The sequence below is a fragment of the Physcomitrium patens genome, chromosome 2 (genome assembly GCF_059467195.1).
Source record: "Physcomitrium patens ecotype Gransden chromosome 2, ASM5946719v1, whole genome shotgun sequence".
In the NCBI taxonomy this organism is placed as follows: Eukaryota; Viridiplantae; Streptophyta; class Bryopsida; order Funariales; family Funariaceae; genus Physcomitrium; species Physcomitrium patens.
The window spans coordinates 11,940,394-11,960,962 of NC_143411.1; the positions used below are offsets into that span (position 1 = coordinate 11,940,394).

A 20,569-nucleotide genomic window follows, 5' to 3' on the forward strand; every position below is an offset into this window, starting at 1 on the left:
TTATGATTCAATATTTAATTCTAAACTATATTTTGATACAATTTACCTCCTTATCAAGAAAAAGAGCAATCTTTTAAGTATGTTAAGAATAATGGAACACATTATTCTAAGATTCTGATCGATCTAATTTTCTATGTGAAGTTTTTTGAAATACCTATAAATGTGAAATTAAGATAATTTCAAAATAAATAAATAAATAAATAACATGCACTACCAAAGAATTCCATCAATTCGAATGGTTTATTGATTCGTTCCCAGGCTATTTTATGAAGTTAAAATCAATGCAATTTATTTCAACTTCTATTCAAATTGCATGAGTCGAATCTAACCAAAATATATGTACACATGCTGTTTGCTTACAACTTATAAACAACTTCATCTACATATGAAATATATATAAAATTTACATCAATCAGTAACACCCACGTAATGAAATCTACAATGAATACTACCGTTCAAAAGATACGTTAAAGCTAAGACTCCTTGCGTCTTATTGCAAAATCAGTACCTACAAACTGCAAACTTAGTAGAGAGGGCATATAAATCAAGCACTAGTTGTTTTCCAAGTGCTCTTACCTATAGTAGATACGCCCCAAGCAGGGTAGGTGGTAGTTAAAGGAGAGTGAAAACTATCTAACCCTAAAGTTTTATACTTGATCCTCTGCCTGCTCAATCCGTTGCTGTATCAGAAGTAGAATCTGTGTTTTGAAGGCTCAAGTAAGTTTCGAAGTTTACGTCGAAGGTTGCTGGGGTGGGGTCCTACGCTTCACACGGATGGGAAGCCTCGCGCTGAGGCGGGGAAAAGGGAAGTAAGACACCACGTCGTTGCCGAGCAGCTCCCATGACCTAGTTGCACAAAGCCATCGTTTTGGCATAGAGACCCTGTGAGCAAGCAAAGAAACAAAAGGGAAAACAAAAAAGAAGAGAAAAAACAGAGAAGGTTTGGTTGCATTGACGTCGAAGTACAGTGCACAGAAAAATGGGATGCAACTCACTCAAATTTCATGACGAGGTGGTGGAGAAACAGGCACAGCTCGGCTCGTGCTAAATCCATCCCCGGGCATAGTCGTGCACCTCCACCGAAGCCAAAAAACGGCAGTTTGGACCCTGCAGCATCCTGAAAACAGAACACCAACCAAGCCAAGTTGTTTCTTCAGTTAAGTTCAGGATTGTACCCCGGAAGTTCACATCAGTGGGTTTCGGAGGAAGTGTGATACCTGGTAACGAAATGGGTTGAAAGTGTAGGGGTCTGGATAAATGCTGGGGTTGAAATGCACGGCCCGGAAGTAGGGGAGCACCAGCCATCCCTTGGGAATCACGTAGTCTGCAACTCAAACAGACTAAATATTAGCATTCCTCTGAGTTGCTTCAATGGATTCCTTGAATGGTTTTATTTTAGGCTTGGCTAGAGATGCAATGGGTGTACAGTGTTGGATGGTTTCCACAGTCTTGTTAGAACTCTTACCACCAACGTGAACGTCCTCCAATGACTTCCGGAATACTGTTGTGGAGATGTTGCACATTCGGAGTGTCTCTGTGATGATCTGCAACATGAACAAAAACGCAATCAACTGTGGAGCTCCAGGAACAAGAGCATCTTTGAGTGATCAAACTTTCCATGACTGCAGGATATTAGCATTGGAATTGAGAAACCGGGTGTCCGATTAGAGTATGTGGAATCTGTCTCAAGCATACGCTGTTGGAGAAGGACAGGGTCTTGCAATCATCCCAGCTGATTCGCTCCCCTGGTTGCTTTCTCTTCAAAAGTTCTTCGTGCTCCCTCTGGAATTGAAGTTCAGACACACAGACCTAAATCGTAAGATGAACGATGTTGGGAACTGTTGAAAAAGTGGTAGCAGATTTCCTTCCACACGTTTAACATCTTTGAGGCAAATTAACTTTCGGAATCCAATACCTGGAACGGAACTTACCCGCAACTCGGCAAGGACTTTTGGGTTTTCGCCAATGTATTTCACAGAAAAGACCATGGTAGCGGCGGTGGTATCGTGGCCAGCGAAGAGCAAGCTGGTGAGTAGGTCCAAACCCATTTCATGCTTCAGCGCTGGTGGGGATCCAGGAGGTAACTCTTCTTGCAGCAACTGTACATAGTTATCGAACACATCGTCCTTAACTGTTCTCGATTGTAAAAATTCCTCCAGGGTCTTAAGAATTCGCACGCGTGCCTGCAATGGGCGCAGTAAGAGCTCTCGTTATCATAGTGTTAACGCACAATGCAGAAGTTTGGTCCTACACCATCTGATTGCGTCCTGTTCAGATTCAGAAATGACCCCAACTCATTCTCCGCTGCATCGTCTCATGCCGCGAGTCCTTGGCGTAGCCATCTCGATGGACAAGGTTGAGACATTCTGGTACTGTCAAAAGCGAGGCCTAGTATTTCGAATGGAAGAGCGCCAAAAGGGACCTGAATTAGAGACTAGTACCTCACGGACAGGAGCTTGTTACGTAATTATGTTGCTTAATTACCTGAGTGGCCTTGCCGTAGATTGTCCAGGGGAGGTTGATGGGCAGAGAGAACATGCCCTCAATCAGTGGGTAGTAGTCCCGCTGCATCGTCTGGCTCACCTTGCCTGGCTTCAGATTCAGCACTATCAATGCTGTGATGTTGAATGCTATCTGCTCAAGTAAACCCGTTCATAAACGTCAAGCTCAAGTTAATTACCAACAATAACTCAGTACTGTTGCATAACGTCCACTTCATGAGACCATTGTACCTTCGAGCTAGAATTAATCTAGCACTGAAACTACACGGCTTCAAACCCCTGATGCAGTATTAATCGGAGCAAGTTAATCAATTTAAGTTCACTGGACGAATGTGGCACTGCTTTTATCCCACATTGAACCGTGTGCACAACAATCGTGAATGCAATCTGTGAAAGAGCATGAACACTGTGTACACTGTAAACTGCACCTAATTGTTCAGGAATATAGTGTTCATGACGAAACGAAAGGAGGAAATGAGTATCTGACGGACCGTTTTTGTTTCGTCTTCGACATAAATTGTGCGCCCCTCATCATCGGCCCAGGAGTCGAGGGTGCGGACTACGAGGTCTTCGATATCGGCCATACGCTCCTTGAGCAGGTCCACACGCATGATGTGACTTATTACAAACTTGCGCAGCCGCTTCCAGTTCTCGCCATTCATGTTCAAGCCATTGAAGCGCCCCAGGAGCAGGGCGAAACTTGAGGGGTAGTTCGACACGAACGACCGCCCTTCCTTGGCCACGATCATCTTCACCGTCTCCACCTCCGTCGCAATAACCGTGGGTTGGAAGAACAGCGACGACTTGAACGCCTGTGCTCCATTGTATCTGCATGCACGAGCATATGTACACCGCAACCGTCACAAACTGTCGGTTGCCGGTTCCACCGGCGAGATTCACTGAACTCTACATTGCTCTCGTCGCAGAGAAGCTAACCTTTTAGTCTTCTCATCGACGAAGTTGCCGAGTGGTGATTTCATTTTGGCGACGTAAGTCAGGGTCTCTCCAATGAAGGGCAGGCCGAAGGTGCCAGGCAGCCCTGACTCCAGGTTCGCTTTGTGGCGCTGCCATATCCACCATACCACTGTCGCCAGAAACAGCAATGGAAGTGTCATTCCAGCTCCCAAGCCTCTCTGTGCATCAGCTCCAATGCCAAAGGTGTTCATCCTTTCCATTTCCGAAACGCCGAGCTCTGCCATGGCCAGGACTGAAGCTGTTTCCGGTCGCACACAGAGATGTGTATGTTTCTCGAAACTTCAACACCGACGTGAACAGTGCACACTCTCGTAGTGCATGCATCAAAGTGCAGCCCTCAGTACTAGGCTATGGGGTGCACCCTGCTTTCATAGAAAATAAGCTTTGTTTCAGCACCTGAAGCTACAAATTAGTCTTGTACAGCTGCGGGTCCCTTCTGTACTGAAGCGCACTCCTCGGATCCTCCTTACAGTACCTTCCTGTACTAGGTGTCAAACAAGATGCAAAAAGTGTTTACACATGCACAGATAGATACATCGGCACTACTTGGAACTTAAGTTCCATAGTCTGCATGCATAGTGACCAGGACGTAAGAAAACCAGCCTCGTTTTTGATAGGGTTTACCTGCGCAAGGCCTGAAAGCTATTCTCTCATGACACCCACCTGTTTCTGCTACCCTCGTCGCACAGACGATCAGCACCGAGTGAGCTAGAAACCAACTGAGCTGCATGACCTAATGACTACCTCCCGCCTCATCGGATCATGAGCTGAACTCCCATTTACACAGTAGGTACGATCGCTTAATGCACCAAGAGTACGATACTCAAGAGCTATTAATTTCGGTGTCGAACCTGTCGTACCTGATAACAGCGTGGAGCTCCAAAGTTTTTCTTTGTCTGACGAAAGCGGCTGACATCGACACAGTTTGTTTGGGCCGCTACGTCTCATCTGAAGTGGCCACACTTATACATATTCTCACTCACCACGCAGCATTATTTTAAGCTGTGGGTGATCTCCGACGAATCGATTTGACAGTCAGGATTCCTAAGTGAACTCATCCAGCGCTTCAGGAGGCTATTACATCCATGGGGCTGTTCCTGCTGTAACTGCGAGCATTAAGCGAGTGCAAAAAAGGACATTTCAAATTGCGATCATGGAGGGTGCTATTTCACAACCATACTGCGCGCTCCAACATCCGGGTCGGTCGTCGATCATATCCCAGGAGTTACTCTTCTGACACCAGTAAGTGCGCCTGACAACTCCTGATTGATGCGGCCAATTTACAGTATTCCCGGTTATATTTGGCACCTCAACACACATGCTGCACCGCCATTGGATCAATATCCAATTCAGAAGTCAACACCGAATTCCACGACACATTACATCACTGGATTATATCCGTTTAATGGAAACACGCCCCATTGCAGGTGCTTTTTATCACAAAAGAACCAACATTGCCATGCACAAACCGTTGTAGCCTCTGGAGTTCGAAGTGGAGCTTACCCAGTGTGGAACCCAGTTGGAAATTTAAAACAAAAAAACAAAAAAAGTCCCTGCAATTGGCTTGGCTGTATACACTCAGGATGCATAAACTTCATCCAAATTACCGCCTCTGAAAACTGAGGAGAAACTGGAGCTGTAGAAAGGGAATGGCATAGTTAGGGGGAAAAAACCAGGTGGGGTGTGCGGCAATGTTGATCAATATCATCTATGGTCTGCTTTATGGGATGTGTGTATCCATGAGTGGTGGTTCCCACGCAGTTTATATGTGACTAACCTCCACACCTACAGAGGGACCTCTTTTGCATGATATGTCATTTGCTAAGTCCCCCAACATCCCACACAGTACCCAAACCCACCTTATCTACTTGTATCCCAAATTAGGTGAATGTAATTACATGTTTTTGCCAAGGCTTCTACCTGCACAGATGTTAGAAAAATTGGGTATGTACTATTGTAAAATATGGCAAGTGTTGCTTGGAGTTTGGCTTGCTGATCTTATAAATGGATTCTGATGTTATGCTGTGCTAGAATGAAAATGGTTTACAATTTGTATTTGTATTTCTTCTTTTTCTTCTTTTTATCCTATTAGTTTTTTTTTTTTTTTTTTTTTTTTTTTTTTTAATTAATTTTTAAGGGGGTCTTACTATCTAGAATTCCATTTTGAAAGTCATGGTCCAAAAGTCTAGCAAAGATTTTTTCTTGATGAAGGATTTTTTTTTATTGTAGGATTTGGATTTTGAAAATGGTATATTGTGAAAAAAAAAGTTACAAAATGAACCAAATCAATATTTTGTTATATATCTAAATATTTGAATTCATATCTCAATTCTAACAATTATGAAAAATATAATATAAAAAATAAATACTAATTTCAAAACATTCCTTTATATATATTATTTTCTAATATGTGATAATAAATCTCACAAATGAATCCAAAGATACTTTGAATGTATTCATCTTTTATTTTGATGTTGATCTTTTAGAAATATCCTGCAGCTTAACACAGAATTGATTATTCTTCAACCTAGGTTAAACCACCTAAATCTTTATACAGTTTGTTTTATTATCACAATCTGACATGTATTGATTTGCAATTATTATCTTAATGCACTATCACTGCCTTTGCAACTTCCATTAAATGCTAATTCCTTCATTAATTCCACACTAGACAGATTGTTTGCTGTTACATTCCAAGTACCAAATTCTAGGATAAAATGATTAATAAATATGTAGAATAATTTTATACATTTTGACCACACACACACATATATATATATATATATACATATTTTAAATAGATAAAAAACAAAAAACAAAAATTAATCTTTCCACACTCGAACACAGACACGAAACGGATACATAACTTCACCGCATCGTATCACAATCAAGGAACAAGCAGAGATACTGAGCGCATTGTGTGGTGCATTGCAACATGATTCAATCGAGTGATGAAACTGTGATGCCGTGAAATGGTGTTGCTTCCTATTGCAATCTCATGAATGATGTATCAATGTGCGAGCTCGTCTCCGAGTTTTAGCTATAGACACTGACAGAAAGGTCTGCTCGGTTCAATCTCTAGATTTGCTTCGACATCTGCGAGACCTCTTCATGGCGGGTAGAAGGCACTTTTGCGAATTTACACTGAAGACGTCGAGAATGGAGTTTACAGTTTGGTGGGCATGGAGCTTTCCAAAGCAGTAGGGAGGATGAAACCATGGCAGCGGTCGCCCTCAAACCCAGAAAGCGTGCAGAAGGTGCAACTAATTTCTGCAAGAGCCCCATCCATGCCTCTCTGTAGATTTTCTTCGTTTGCTTGCTGGCTTCGTTTACGTGTGCAACTGAGTGGGGAGAGTGAGCGACTGGACGAGTGTGTGGGTTTGTTGTAGACCTGAAGCTGGTGCACCTACAAAGGCATGGAAATGAGGGGAAAGAAGACACACCAACAATTCAAAATACCCTCTTTTGTTAAATAACCACCACCCCGCCGCGGTGTGTGTGTGTGTGCGTGTGTGTGTTAACAGTAAACGCGCCGTCGTCAGTTGTGCGGGTGCAACGATGAGGCGGGCAAGATGCTTGCGTGTTGCAAGCTACGACGATCTGTGGCAGCAGCAGCATATGATGGAGAGATCCTGCAACGCTCAGACCTTCACACACACGTCGATCAGAAAGCTATTACTCTTTCACGATCAGGAAGGAGCGTTGTGATCGGTTTCAAGAGAGCAGTTGCAGTTTGTTTTTGGTTTCATGACATGAAGTTTACTTGAGTTGTTTGTTTAAGTTGTTTTCTTAGTTGTTGTTTTACCGTATCGAAGCGTGTTTGAGGTTCTCATGCTGCTTGGGTTGCAGCGATCAGAAGCTTTTACGAAGTTTTATCACCTTGCAGGGATTGGGTTAGAATTGTTTTAGGATCCAGGCACTGATCAAGATTAGGACCTAAAGTAGCTGGTCTAATAAGTAGCACCTTGACAAGAGGGCCTATTTAGTGGGCCGTTGAAAAACAGTGTTGTTAGAAATGGTTTAAAGAAAGTTAGGACAAGTTAGGAAGAGTCAAACCATGACTTTGGCAATTTGGCTTTGAGATCTGCCAATAGTGAGAAAGGCATGAAAGAGGGTATTTCTTGGTAACCAGAGGAAAATGTGCACTCTGCTTCATTTAAGAATATTAGTTTAAATTGTAAAAACATAATTAAAATATTAAATTATATATATATAGTAACAAAAAAATATCAGAATAAAAAAATGAACTAAAAAACATATTAAATGGATAGCAACTTGTGGTGGCAATAGCAAAAATTGTGGTGGATTTATCAATTCCCTTTAAATATGAGATGTCAAAATAAATAAGCAAATGAATAGGTAATACATGTGATTAAATGTTTTATACATTTAGTTTTCTATGGATATCATGAAAATGACTTGAAGAATTTTAATCTTAGAAAAATATTATATAGTGGTCTCATTTTACATCGAAGTAATAAAATTTTGTATTTAAAACATGGCATATAAATACTAGAAACAAGAATTGCGAGTTGGATGATAATTTGGACAATATTTCAATATATATTTATATATTTTTATTTACTTAAATAATACAAAAAGTTAAATTAAGATATATTATTATGTTTTTCATAATAAACCATAGGTTGAGAATAAAAAAGAAATAATAATAATAAATAAAAAGGTGAAATAGACCATCTAATTTATAAATTATATGTTTACCAATAAACGAAGAAAGCAAGTTTACTAAAAAATTATGGAATGAAAAAATCTGGTATTAAATTTGGTTATTTTAAATATCTATAAAATAATTATTTTATGTCATTTATTTATTTTTTAATAAATATTTTTGGAAAATAAATATTTTTATTATATAGAATTATAATTCTTTACAAAGTTTAAAGAACATATTTTGGAAATTGAAAATTGAAAATTATTTTATATAATTTTCTAATTTACAATATGACATAGTAGGTCTAATACTTAGATAAAAAGCTTTTTTTGACGAATAAACAAAAGAAAACTGTGTAGCATTTAGAATAGCTACAAAAAAAGTACTTTAAAAATTTAGATTTAAAAAAAAATCAATCTTTGTAATAAATAGTACAGTCACATACATCAAAACATAATTATATAATTTAAAAAGGAAAAAAAAATGAAATTTTATGTTAATTGAAAATCATTAATACTATTGTCGTGATAATCATTGCAAGTTTTGAATGTCACAGCAATACCAAGGTGCAATCGAGATGCACACACAGAAGATTTGAAGTATTTATTAGTTCAAATACCTAGAGAGTCCAAACACTACAAAGACATGTACATTATCTTTGTACATACTTCAAGTATTGGCGGAGGCTGCAGTGCATTGCAATAGTGATAGTATTCATATTCCAGAAGTATGAGAACAAACGTTGATTACTGCAGACAAGTCTGTAGGAAGATCTAGAGGAGATGAACTGTAAAAGAAACAAAAAATACAAAAAAACAAGGGATGTGTTAGGGGGTGTGTTCAAATACAATTCATGCACTCAGGGCAGCCTCACAACACAACATTTAGCATTTGTCCACTTGCCTCCAAAATAAAGAGAACACTGGAACAAGGACAGTTTCTAATTGAGAAGCATGTGGAAAAAGCTACCCATAAGCAAAGGAAGGCAGTCTGATCAAAGCAAGCGGCAAAATGCATCCTTGAACCACCTCATGTAAGGAATTTAATGGAGCCAGGCCAGTACAAGCAGGCCAGGACATGACTCTGCCCACTGTAATAAACAAGACAGATGAGTTCACTCCCCCATTCATGCACTAGAAACCAGAACGATCCGAAATCAATCGCGAACACACTCGCATTCATGATGCACTGTTGTTCCTGTTATTACCATCCTCTTCAAAAGCCCAGTCTTTCCCCTGGAGGATAGCTGTGGGAACATCACAGCAAGCAAGCCAAGGTGCAATCGACCATGAAACCAACCAAGAGGGTTCAGGAACATGAAAACTACGTGGCATTCTCCTCACCGCAACCAAGTGTGTCTGATTACAGTGTTGGTTTTGCTGGAGTGAAGGATCTAGCAATGCGAGGCGTTGTTGCACCGGTGCCTTACATTGAGATGGGATTAGGTGTGGTATTGCTGCGTCGCAGGCTGATTGTCGAGCGTAGGGAATGGATATAATACTGGACAATGCATACTGTGCTTGTAGGAGGAGAAGGGGGAGAGTTGATTTTGTAGAGGTAGTTGCTGCCCTGAGCTTGCATCAGTGGTTGCAGGTAGGTTCAGCTGGATGTTGAATGCAGGTGGTAGCGTTTGCAGACCAAAACTGTATGGAGCGCTTTGAAAGGGTATGAAGCGCAATAATCGCCGCAAGCTCGAATTGTACCCGGCAACCATATTAGTACCAAAAAGAAAATGCAAAAATGCAAAAAGTAGTTGCTCCCTGTGGCCGGAATTAATGGACAAAGCGTCGCTTGGCACGTCGCCAGGCTTGCAGGCAGTGGCAAAAAGTGCATCCCGCATGCAGGAAAAAGCTTTAACGACGCGACAGGAAATTGATTGTAGACAATCCTTGCGCCTGGCAGGACAATTGAAAGCATCGGAATCATGAAGCAAACAGCAGAGCCCAATGCGTAAATCCTGAAAGAGCATTATGATTGTTTAACCGTAATGGCTAATTGGATCACAGCACACAGCAGTCGCTACACTGAAGAGAAACAGCCAGTCACCCAAACGGACACAAAACACGCATCTTACATTCGCAAACATCCGGTTTTTATGTTATCACTGTTGCCGCTTTTGTACATCCTCGTTGCTCTGGCAGATTTACTTCGCTACAGCCGATCTCCTCAAAACATTTTCCTGCATATCGTCGCCAAAAATATCATTGCCAAGTCCACGTGGCTTACGCGAAGCCGTCCAGAATATTATTGTTGGCTTGACCACAGTAGGGTGCCAGGTTTTAAAACTATTACCGCACACATGACTCTGCACAGATAGAACAGCAGTGAGCGCAAGCTTCAGACAGGAACAATTTAGAACAAGTTACAAGGCCAATAAAAACAGTGATGCAGGCTGGGGCATGAAGATCTGTCGCCTTCTTAACTGATGCACATTCTCGGAACTGTCAGGCCAGAATCTCGGGATTAAAATCATTCACATTTCAATACATGTTGTTTAGCTACGTTTTTCATGATGATTTTGATTAAGAAGTAGAAATTAATGGAGATCAGATTGGATTGTTCTACCTTAGAAACAACGATTCCAGAAGGTGACATTCTCTGTAGTCTGAGGTATGTTAGAGTTCATGTGGGTCTTCACCTCAATAGACTACTCATTTCATACATTGTTAGGAGGAGCGAAGAATCTGGAGTAGTTCATATGTAGACATCACAATAAGATTTACTGGCGTAGTCTTCAACTCTGAATGTATAGAAAATTTCACACATTAATTAATAAGGTAACCGACCCATTTTAGATAACTTAACCATTTCAGCATATCTGCAGCAAGTGTAAAAATAAGAATAAAAATAATCTATTTGTAGGGAAATAGAAATTGGGAAGTGTTTTCACACAATTTGGTCCAAAAACAGAATTTATATAAATGTTTTAGTTGAAGATTTTCTTTTATCCCAAATCTGACATATACACCAACTTAGTTCCGACTAATGGTGGATTACAAAATCAAGAATTGTGGCATCTAATTATGCTACCAAGTTGTATCTAATTCCATGCTAACTATAGATGTTAATATATGGATAAGGCAACTAAATCTAAACATTCAATTGTAAGTAATCTACTATTTTTTACTAGAATTTTTGCCACCATTCTTCCTTATTACAGCTCATCTCTAAACCCTATTTCATACATCTTCCATCTTCTTGCTTTGATCCAATAATTCCCTTGTAATCTCTTTCTCCCATTTGATTGTAAAGTATCAAAATATTTTCCAAACTTATAAGATTTGGGTGAATAAACAACTATTGTGATTGTATCATGCATTGTTTAGGAGTAATATAATTTTAAAATAGACTTCCAAATAAAAAATAAGTACCGCTCATGATTTGCAAGCTATATATTGGAAGATGCGATGAAATGCAAATTGGCCTTATTATCTATATTGGAGGTTGCAATAAGTGCCCAATTGTGAGTCATTTGCTAAATTGATACATAGCAATGGTGAGGGCACATGTTGTGGAGCAATATATGACAAGTTTACATCTAGTCCTAGATTCAAATCTAATAACCATATATGTTAAAAAAAAGATCCCAAATTTTGTTGCATATGGACCTATTATGGAACATTCTAAAAAGAACTTAGGACAATTATTTAAGTAGGATCTACCATTATAAACATTCTAAAAAGTTTTAGGATAGTTAAATAAAGTATAAATAGGATTCGCATGAGCCATTTGGATACCTGATCAAGTATGGCTTTGATTCCTTTCTCTTGATAAGGTTTGGTTTTGTATTTTTTTTTTATTTAATTTTATTTTATTCTCTTTACTTGTGTTCTTCTTTTAATGTTCTATTTTGTTTAGATTTTTTTAATTTTATTCTAATCTATGTTGTCTTATATTATGACAAGATTTACATCGCTATGGATTGAAAGGATCTTAAATCTTAGATATAGTTTAGTCCCATTTTATTAGTATCAAAGTGAGTGTTAGTTTGTTCTTTGGTATTGTGTTGATAGCCACTATTTAGTTAGATGTTAGTTTTTGTAGTCACATGAGATACTATTTTAGAGTTATCATGATCTACTTTTAAGAAGTCAATTGGAAAAGAAGAAGGCATTACATTAGCAAAGTTCAAAAAGAAAATTGCAGTATGGAAAATATGACAAAGCAATTCCAAATGGAGACTTAGATACAACACTTCTTAGGCCACATAGTTATTTTATAAAGACAAATGGAAGCCTTTAAGATAAGAAAGTTGACATCTATTAGCTTAAAATTAAGTAAGCTTGGTACATACTTTGAGACTTTAAGATAAGAAGATGTATGCCAATGGTTCTTTAGTATGCCACAATACCTCCAACTATCTAATACAAATACCATCAAAAAAATTATGTATGCAACCAACTATTTGAGAGGTATGGCAACCATTTGGTGGCAACATCAAGCTCAAAGCTATGGAGCTCAAGGTAGATTTTGTGACTAAGAGGAGTTTAAGACCAAGTTTTGGAGTCAATTTCAGTCCATCAATGTAGAGAAGATAGCAAGAGGTCAATTGAAAAATCTTATATAATCTAGATCAATGCAAGATTATATCTCCCGATTCAAGTCCCTATGTCTCCAAATTGACAATGTTTTAAAGGCAAAGATGATGGATCAATTTGTATAAGGATTGAAACATGTGATCCAACAAGAGGTGAAACTAAAGGAATACAAACATGTGAAGATGTAATTAGGATTATAAAAATGATCGATATTATAGATTTCAAAAATCATAGAGTATAACCTATAGTGCAAAAGTCTTATGCTACTATCTAATATTACGGTACAACAACTAATGTCGATGGAGATTGATGTCCTAAAAAGATCATTGATACCACACAGATAATAAGTATTAGAAAAGAGATTGTCTTTCTATTATCGGAAGCCAAGCAATCAAATTAGAGATTGTCTAAAATGTCAAAATTCAGGCATCAACAAATTAAGGTGGATTCACAATCTTAAGACTCATAAAGTTGATAGTAAAATGGAGTAAAAAAATGGAGTTCTTCATAAAAGTACCAAAGGCAAGTATTGAAGATAGCTACTATTTCTCAAAGACAAACAACATGGCCTCAAAAAACCATCAAAATGATCGATTGGTATGTCTAATGGATTAACTAAGAGGACAACTATGTCAAATACTTGCAGATTGCAACTCTACAAAAAATTACATCCTGATTGAGATTGACAACCAACTCAATATTTAATCTATGATAATCAAAAGAAGAAGTATATATCTAATAGACAACTAAGCAAATATATTGAATCAAACATGTGAAGAAGAAAACTTGAGGTTGATTGAAATTTATGTCTTAAGAAAGAAGTTCAGGGTAACATAGCTCAAATATAATATTATCTTTGGTATGCTATAGCTAGAAGTAGAAAATAAGCAAGTTGATTAGTTAATAAGGATGATTTCTTTTAAAGATAGTAGACATAAGGTGATTCTTTGTACCTCCACATTAAATGAAGTAGAAAAATGATCAATAGCTAAAAGATTATTCGTAAGAATGACCTTTATGAAGAAGAAAATATAGTATAAATAATCAATATATATAGTGGTTCTAACTCTTATATCAATGATGAGAAAGAAAGTTGAAGGAATAAAATGGACAAGCAATTTATATTTGAATATTGAGATTTCTTTCCAATCAACTTATTTAGTGGCATGTTATCTAATCAAGGTACCTTCTTCCAAATAGAAATACTATTTGGAGCCAAATTGGTAAGTTGGCCAATTTATGATCTAACACCAAATGAATTTAAAGAGCTATAAAAGATATTCGACAAATTCTTGGAAAAAAACCTTATTTCAAAAAGCTTGTTACTATGAGGAGCACCTATACTCTTTTCATTCAAAAAAGATGGTAGACTTTGGCTTTGCATCGACTACCAAGGCATCAATAAGTAAGATGTCAAGAATGCATATGTACTTCTATACATGGATGATTTTTTTGACCAACTTTGAGATGAAACCATCTTTAATAAATTAGACCTTTGGAGTGGCTATTAACAAATACCTATTGCAAAAAAACATATAAAAAAGAAAGCCTTTTGTATATGCTATGGACATTTTAAATGGCTTGTTTTATCTTTTAGCCTCACTAATACTCTAGCCTCCTTCATAGGTCATATAAATAGATTGTTTTGGAACCTTTTGAATAAATATGTAGTTTTTTTCATTGATGATATCCTATTCTATATTAAAATCCTTAAAGAGCATAAGTAACATCTATGGAAAATGGTATGCTAGTTATAAGATAGTCATTTCTATTGCAAATAATCAAAGTATAAATTTTGGAAGTTAGAGGTCATCTTTTTGAGGCATGTTGTATCTTCCAAAGGTATATACATGGAGCTAGATAAGGTAAAAGCAATGGAAGATTGGCCAACCTCCAAAGATGCTTTTAAAGTTTGCTCATTCTTAGGCCTTACTAGATATTATTACCATTTTGTTCAGCAATTTGTACACATTGTTATCTCACTAATAAGCTTATTGGAAAAAGATACTCTATTTGAGTAGAAATTAGAGCAAAAAAGAAGATTTGATAAGTTGAAGGAAGCACTCATTATTGCTCTAATATTGCAATGTATAATTTTAATCTTCCTTGTATACTTAATATTGATGCTTTTGAATTTACTATTAGATTGGTCCTTCAACAAGACTTTGGTAGGGACCTTCAACATGTGGCATATGAATTACGCAAGCTCAAAAGGGTAGAGCACAATTACTTTGCACATGATTGAGAGCAACTAGCAGTTGTACATGCGACAAAGTTGTGGCAACACTATCTATTGAAGAAGCCAATGACTATTCAAACTCATCATTAGTCCCTGCTATATGATTTGCATCTGAAAAATATAAAATTACAACATCATTGTTAGAAAGAATAATTGCTGCTCTTGACATTTAGCTTGAATATAAGCAATGATGACAATACATTGTACTAAATATCTTATTGTAGAGACGAGACTTAAAGTCTTAATTGAAAAATATAATAGAAGTTGCTATTATTAATAGTATCATTTCAAATCTAACAAGAGGAGTAGAAAGGAAGAAAAATAAGCATTGAGATGATTATTTTAAAATGTTTATTGATCAACTGAAGATAGATGATGTACAATATAAATTAAGACTTCAAGTCTGGTCTATGCAATAAGTATTGGACATTAATATCAGAGTTGAAGTCTTAATTAAATCTTATAGTGCACTCTGATATTAATGTCCAATACTTGTAGTGATCTTCTTTGATACCAACTTTTGTTACCATGGATTACTTTGTGTCATTATTTCAAATCAAGATCTACGCTTTATGGAAAAAATTTGATAAGCTTTATTCAAGTTCTTATGCATACAATTTGCTATGTCTACAGCCTTCCATCCTCAAACAGATGGACAAATGAAGTAAACAAATCAAACATTGAAGGATATACTATAAGCATTTGTGGCAATTTATCATAATGACTAAGATGAATATTTGATGCCGTTAGAGTTTACTTATAATGATAATATTCAAGTAAGTACCTATCATTTATTAATCTTCTTTAATACTAATTAACATCTAATTATGCCAACAACTCTCTATTGTTCTATTAACACCAAGAAGCCAACAACAAAGGAGTTTATACAATGGCTTATAATAGCCTTACAAGAAGCATGACATTGGTTTCTTACCATAAAAAATCAACAAAAGTAATATGCAAATAACCATTGATAATATAAGACCTTTCGAAAAGGTGACTAGGTGTTATTTTTCAATGCCAAATTTCCACTTGCTACATCAACTCAAATTCATAAGTTGATACTTTAGTGGCTTAGATCTTTCTATATTTTTTTAGTGATTTTTGATATTGCATACTACCTTAAGCTTCTGTGATATATTCAAGTCCATCTGATCTTCCATGTTTTGCAAGTCAAACGATTTCATACTAAACAAAGGTACTTTTTGGATTGACACCAACCACCACCACCACCGCTACTAGTTGTGATTGATGACCAATAAGAAAATCAAAAGGACAATATTTTGGAACATTGCAATCTTTGCTGTGGCAATAAATGTCTACAACTTCAGTACAAAGTCCTTTAAAAAGGTTATTCCATCCACAATGCAATGTAAGAACCTATACAAAACCTCACCTTTTATCAAGAAATAATTTAGAAATACCATTGGAAGTAAAATAAAGACATTCTGTATTAGTAAAGGAGAACTAATTGTAATGAGATATAGATAAGATATTCATATTTTTAATACATAGAGATAGGTAGTTGGAGCCATATTTGAAATATTTTTAGAATTGGAACTAAGTTAGTGGTTTATGTGGGACTTATCACATAACATTCTAAAAAGAACTTAAGACAGTTAACTAGATAAGGCCCACTATAAGAAACATTCTAGAAAGTACTAAGATGATTGGACAAAGTATAAATAAGACTAACTAAGGCATTTAGGTACTCAATCAAATATAACTTTGGTCCCTTTTATCTCAATAAAGTTTGATTTTGTAGTTTTTTGTTTTATTTTATTTTAGCTTTATTTTATCTTTTATGTTCAATTTTATTTAATTCTATTCAATTTTGTTCTAGTCTACGTTGTCTTATGTTGTAATAAGATTTATATTGCTATGGATTGGAAGGATCTTAGATCTTAGAGATAGACTAGTCACATTTCAGGAAATATTTTAGTAGAATTAAAGACTTAGATGATCTTGTATTAACTTTGCATGATATGTATCTTGACTTGCAAGGCAAGTTTTCTATATAGGCGCCACATACTATCTTATTCCATAAGCTATCAATACATATGGCATGTAGTTAGTTTGTTGACTAAATTTCTAATCTATCAATCAACTACAAACACATATAAAGTCAAAATTGCTTCTAAAAATCTTCTAGGAAGCTTTTCTAGAAGGTATTATAAAATTAATCTACTTTTATCTACTTCTACTTATTTATATTACTTAAATAATAATTACAATAGATATATATCCATAATATCTTGTTCATTAATAAAGCATGGTTCAAGCTTAAAGATACCTAATGTGCAACAATTTATTTCTATGTAGGCTAATTTGGATTTTTGAATATCTAATAATCTCAATATTTCTTGAAAATAGGTCTTGAATGGTCCAAATACACATGTATCTAGAAGATGTATGGTATACATTGTATGAGATGGTAGAATTAAAAATTTTAGTCTTGTATCTTATATTACTATTTTTTTGTGTAGTGTCTTTACTCTTGAAGATTCAATAGCTTGTACTACTCTCACCCTAAGCTGCAATTGATGGTTTTTAAACCACTTCAATTATTTGACATAAGAAATCTTATTTTTATATAGAATGTATTGAATCCTAGTTATTTTAAAAACCTTCATTGTCAAAGCTATAGATGTCAAATTGAGGCCCTTATTGCATGTGATTAAAATTTATTTTACAAGTTTATTTTCTTCTTTTGCAATAACCATTTTTTGATCTTTCTTTTTTATTGAATGTTTGTATTCCAAAACAAAACTCTTTAAAAGTTATGTATGGAATATCATGGTTTATTGTTGCTTTTCTAACGATTCTATATTCTCCATACTTTGCAAATGTCTCTTTCATTTGCTCATTATTCTATAAAATATTCTTTCTTAACTTAACAATTTTAGTCTAGCTTTGACTTAATGGTAGTAGTTATTTTTATTGATTATTAACATGTCATAAAGATGTTTAAATGTTTGTGATGTCTATTATGTAACGATTGCTAAAGAACAACATCATGCTCTTCATCTTTATTCTTGTCTTCTATACAATTTTATTTAAACTGCTTATTTCTTCACCTTAATGGCATCTTTCCTATACATCTTCTCTTCCCCTCTTCCAACCATATTGCTTTGGACTCATTTGCCAACTTAGGCACCATTAAAAATTCCCATAGTTTATAAATATAAAATCTCAAGAACTTCATAATTATCAACTTGAGGCCTAATATTGGAGTCGTATTCACTTTTTCTACTATATTAATTATGCTTACTAATGTTGGAGTTGAATTTTAGTTGCTCACTCCAACTTGGGGATTCATTACTTGCTCCCTTCATACCCTTGATTACAATCTGTATACATCACAAATTTGTTCCCGTTGTCTTTTTAAATAAACTCTCATTTCATTGAATGTTATTTTTCTCCCACTTTGTTGCTCTTACGTTCCTTAGCTTCCAAATGCCACCATCTTCTCACTCCCCTATTTTCTTATTCCTCGACTCTTAAATGCCATCCTACTCTTGCTCTCCTACTTTCGTATTCTTTTGCTTCTAAATGTCACCTTACTCCAACTTTTATGCTCCCTTATTCATCAACTTTGGCTTGGGCAAATGCCACCTTATATTGAAATAGAAATAAACTTACTCATTTCCCTTCTCTCCTTGCCTTGCAATTGGTGTGCAAACATGATCATTAAATTCCATCTATTTATTGATTCAATAGTCCTCAAAAAAATAATTCCACTCTAAAATTTGAAAATATTCCATCCTTTAGCTTAACTCTATTCTCCATTCCAAAAAAAATTCTCATTAAATACACATATTCAAATACCATGTGTAAATCTTTTTACAAATGATCTTTTTAAAGAAAAAAAAAAATCATTAGAAGGCTTATAAGATGTATCTTTGAAATTTTGAAAGCTGCAACTACAAAATCCACCACAACTCTAAAAAAAATAATAAAATGCAAAAAAAGTAGATGCACATCCATATTCAAAAATTTAGTTCATATTCACCTAAATTAATGATGTCCTTTGCCTTGCAATTGAGCTATAGAGATACATTCTTTTGATTACCAAATGCCATTCTAAATATTTACAAATTAAGCTTATAATTACTAAAATTGGCCACCACCCTTATCTTACAATTAAGCTATGAAAGTGCATTTCCTTGATTACTGAATGCCACTTTGAATGCTTACAAATTTGACTCATAATTACCAAAATCAGTTGTGCCTCTTGCTTTGCAATTGAATTTAGGAAGAAGAAAGAAAAGAGTGGAGAAAGAGGGAGGGGGGGAAGGGATATAGTCCTTTCATCACCAAATACCACTTAAATGCTTACAAATTTAGCTCACAATTATGAAAATTGGCTGCATTCTTTGTCTTACAATCAAATAGTATTACTACAAATGTGAAGAAGTTGAGAGTGGATAATATTTTATTTCCAACTACAACTTTGTAGATTTTTTCTATATTGCTCATAGAATTCTAAAAATTATAAGTACACATTCCAACCATAACATGAGAAAAAAAAAAAAAAAAAAAAAAAAAAAAACAGTTATTAATGTATAATGAGATGCCTCATATATAGAATTTTACTAATGATTAATTAAATCTTTAGAGTTCATAGATACCCATTTTGAATATAATAAGTTTTATATATTTCTCATAATTAATCATTATTTTAACTAGCTTCCATCCTATTTCCAACCATTGGATATCAAAACTAATCAAAATATAGTAGACAAAACAAATTATTGAAAGTATAATAGTTTGTTGTATTAAAATCCAAAAATTATATTTTTTTTCTTTTTTTCTTTTTTTTAAAAAATCTAATAAAACTATTTAAATGATTTTTTTCCATAATAAATATTAATTATATATTTTTCTTTTTTTCTTTTTTTCTTTTATATTCTAAAATTATTCAAAATTATATTTTTAAATATTAAAATAATCAATAGAATAGAGGTTTTACAAAAAATTATAGGTTCTTTTTAATAAAAATAATTACTTATATATATATTTATATTTTATCTTAATATGTAAATAAGATATGAGATTATTTACATCACTTATTCAAATTATATTTGTGTAATAAGATAAATAGGCAATGATATGATATTTATTTTATTAAAATTAGTAATAAATTAAAATAAATTTAGAATAAATTAATATCTTCTAAATTATATAATATTTTTTAATTTATATTAATTATTTCAATTTTAAAAAGGTTAAGTTTTTTAAAAATAATAAGAATTGGATTATTACAATTAATAAGATAAAAATAAATTTAAAAAATATTTATTATTTTTTTCAAAGTAAAATATACAAATTTATACAAATTTTCATAACATGAAGTTTATACCTAAAATTTTTATTAAAAGTTTTTTCTCTTTTTTTAAAGTGACTTAACTAAAATTATATCATTTATCTTATTCAATAAAATATAAATATTACATTATGTTATTTTTTATAATTCTTTTTATTGACTTTTAATTCTTATTTGTTACATACAATTTTTTTTAATTTATTGAATCTTACATCCAATTATATATCTTATGATCTATCTACTATTTTATTTAAAATAACTTGCATAAAATCTTTAGCTATTAATTCTAAAAAATATAATGCTTAAAAAATGATAGAG

At 34.7% G+C, this 20,569-nt stretch overlaps 1 protein-coding gene and 1 long non-coding RNA gene across 11 annotated transcripts; one reads left to right on the top strand and one right to left on the bottom strand.

Moving 5' to 3' along the window:
- Window positions 1-262: 262 nt before the first annotated feature.
- Window positions 263-5,172, bottom strand: LOC112293782 (3beta,22alpha-dihydroxysteroid 3-dehydrogenase). 10 transcript variants are annotated; one of them, XM_024543677.3, is made up of 11 exons: window positions 4,980-5,172; window positions 4,337-4,797; window positions 3,438-3,838; window positions 2,993-3,329; window positions 2,485-2,634; window positions 1,932-2,183; window positions 1,696-1,782; window positions 1,466-1,544; window positions 1,218-1,324; window positions 996-1,117; window positions 263-846 (listed from the first exon to the last, which is right to left on the bottom strand). In XM_024543677.3, exons 3-11 carry the CDS (start codon window positions 3,698-3,700, stop codon window positions 732-734), a joined length of 1,512 nt encoding a protein of 503 aa, XP_024399445.1. In that variant the 5' UTR covers window positions 3,701-3,838; window positions 4,337-4,797; window positions 4,980-5,172; the 3' UTR covers window positions 263-731. The 10 variants fall into 10 exon arrangements, with proteins under 10 accessions (XP_024399445.1, XP_024399401.1, XP_090102832.1 ...); XM_024543633.3 differs by having other exon boundaries at window positions 3,438-3,960; XM_090246706.1 differs by having other exon boundaries at window positions 3,438-3,955; window positions 4,980-5,169.
- A 1,195-nt stretch (window positions 5,173-6,367) lies between these two features.
- Window positions 6,368-7,673, top strand: LOC112274575 (uncharacterized). The gene is made up of 2 exons (XR_002967469.3): window positions 6,368-6,733; window positions 7,001-7,673. It is a non-coding gene; the product is annotated as an uncharacterized LOC112274575 (long non-coding RNA).
- Window positions 7,674-20,569: the final 12,896 nt, after the last annotated feature.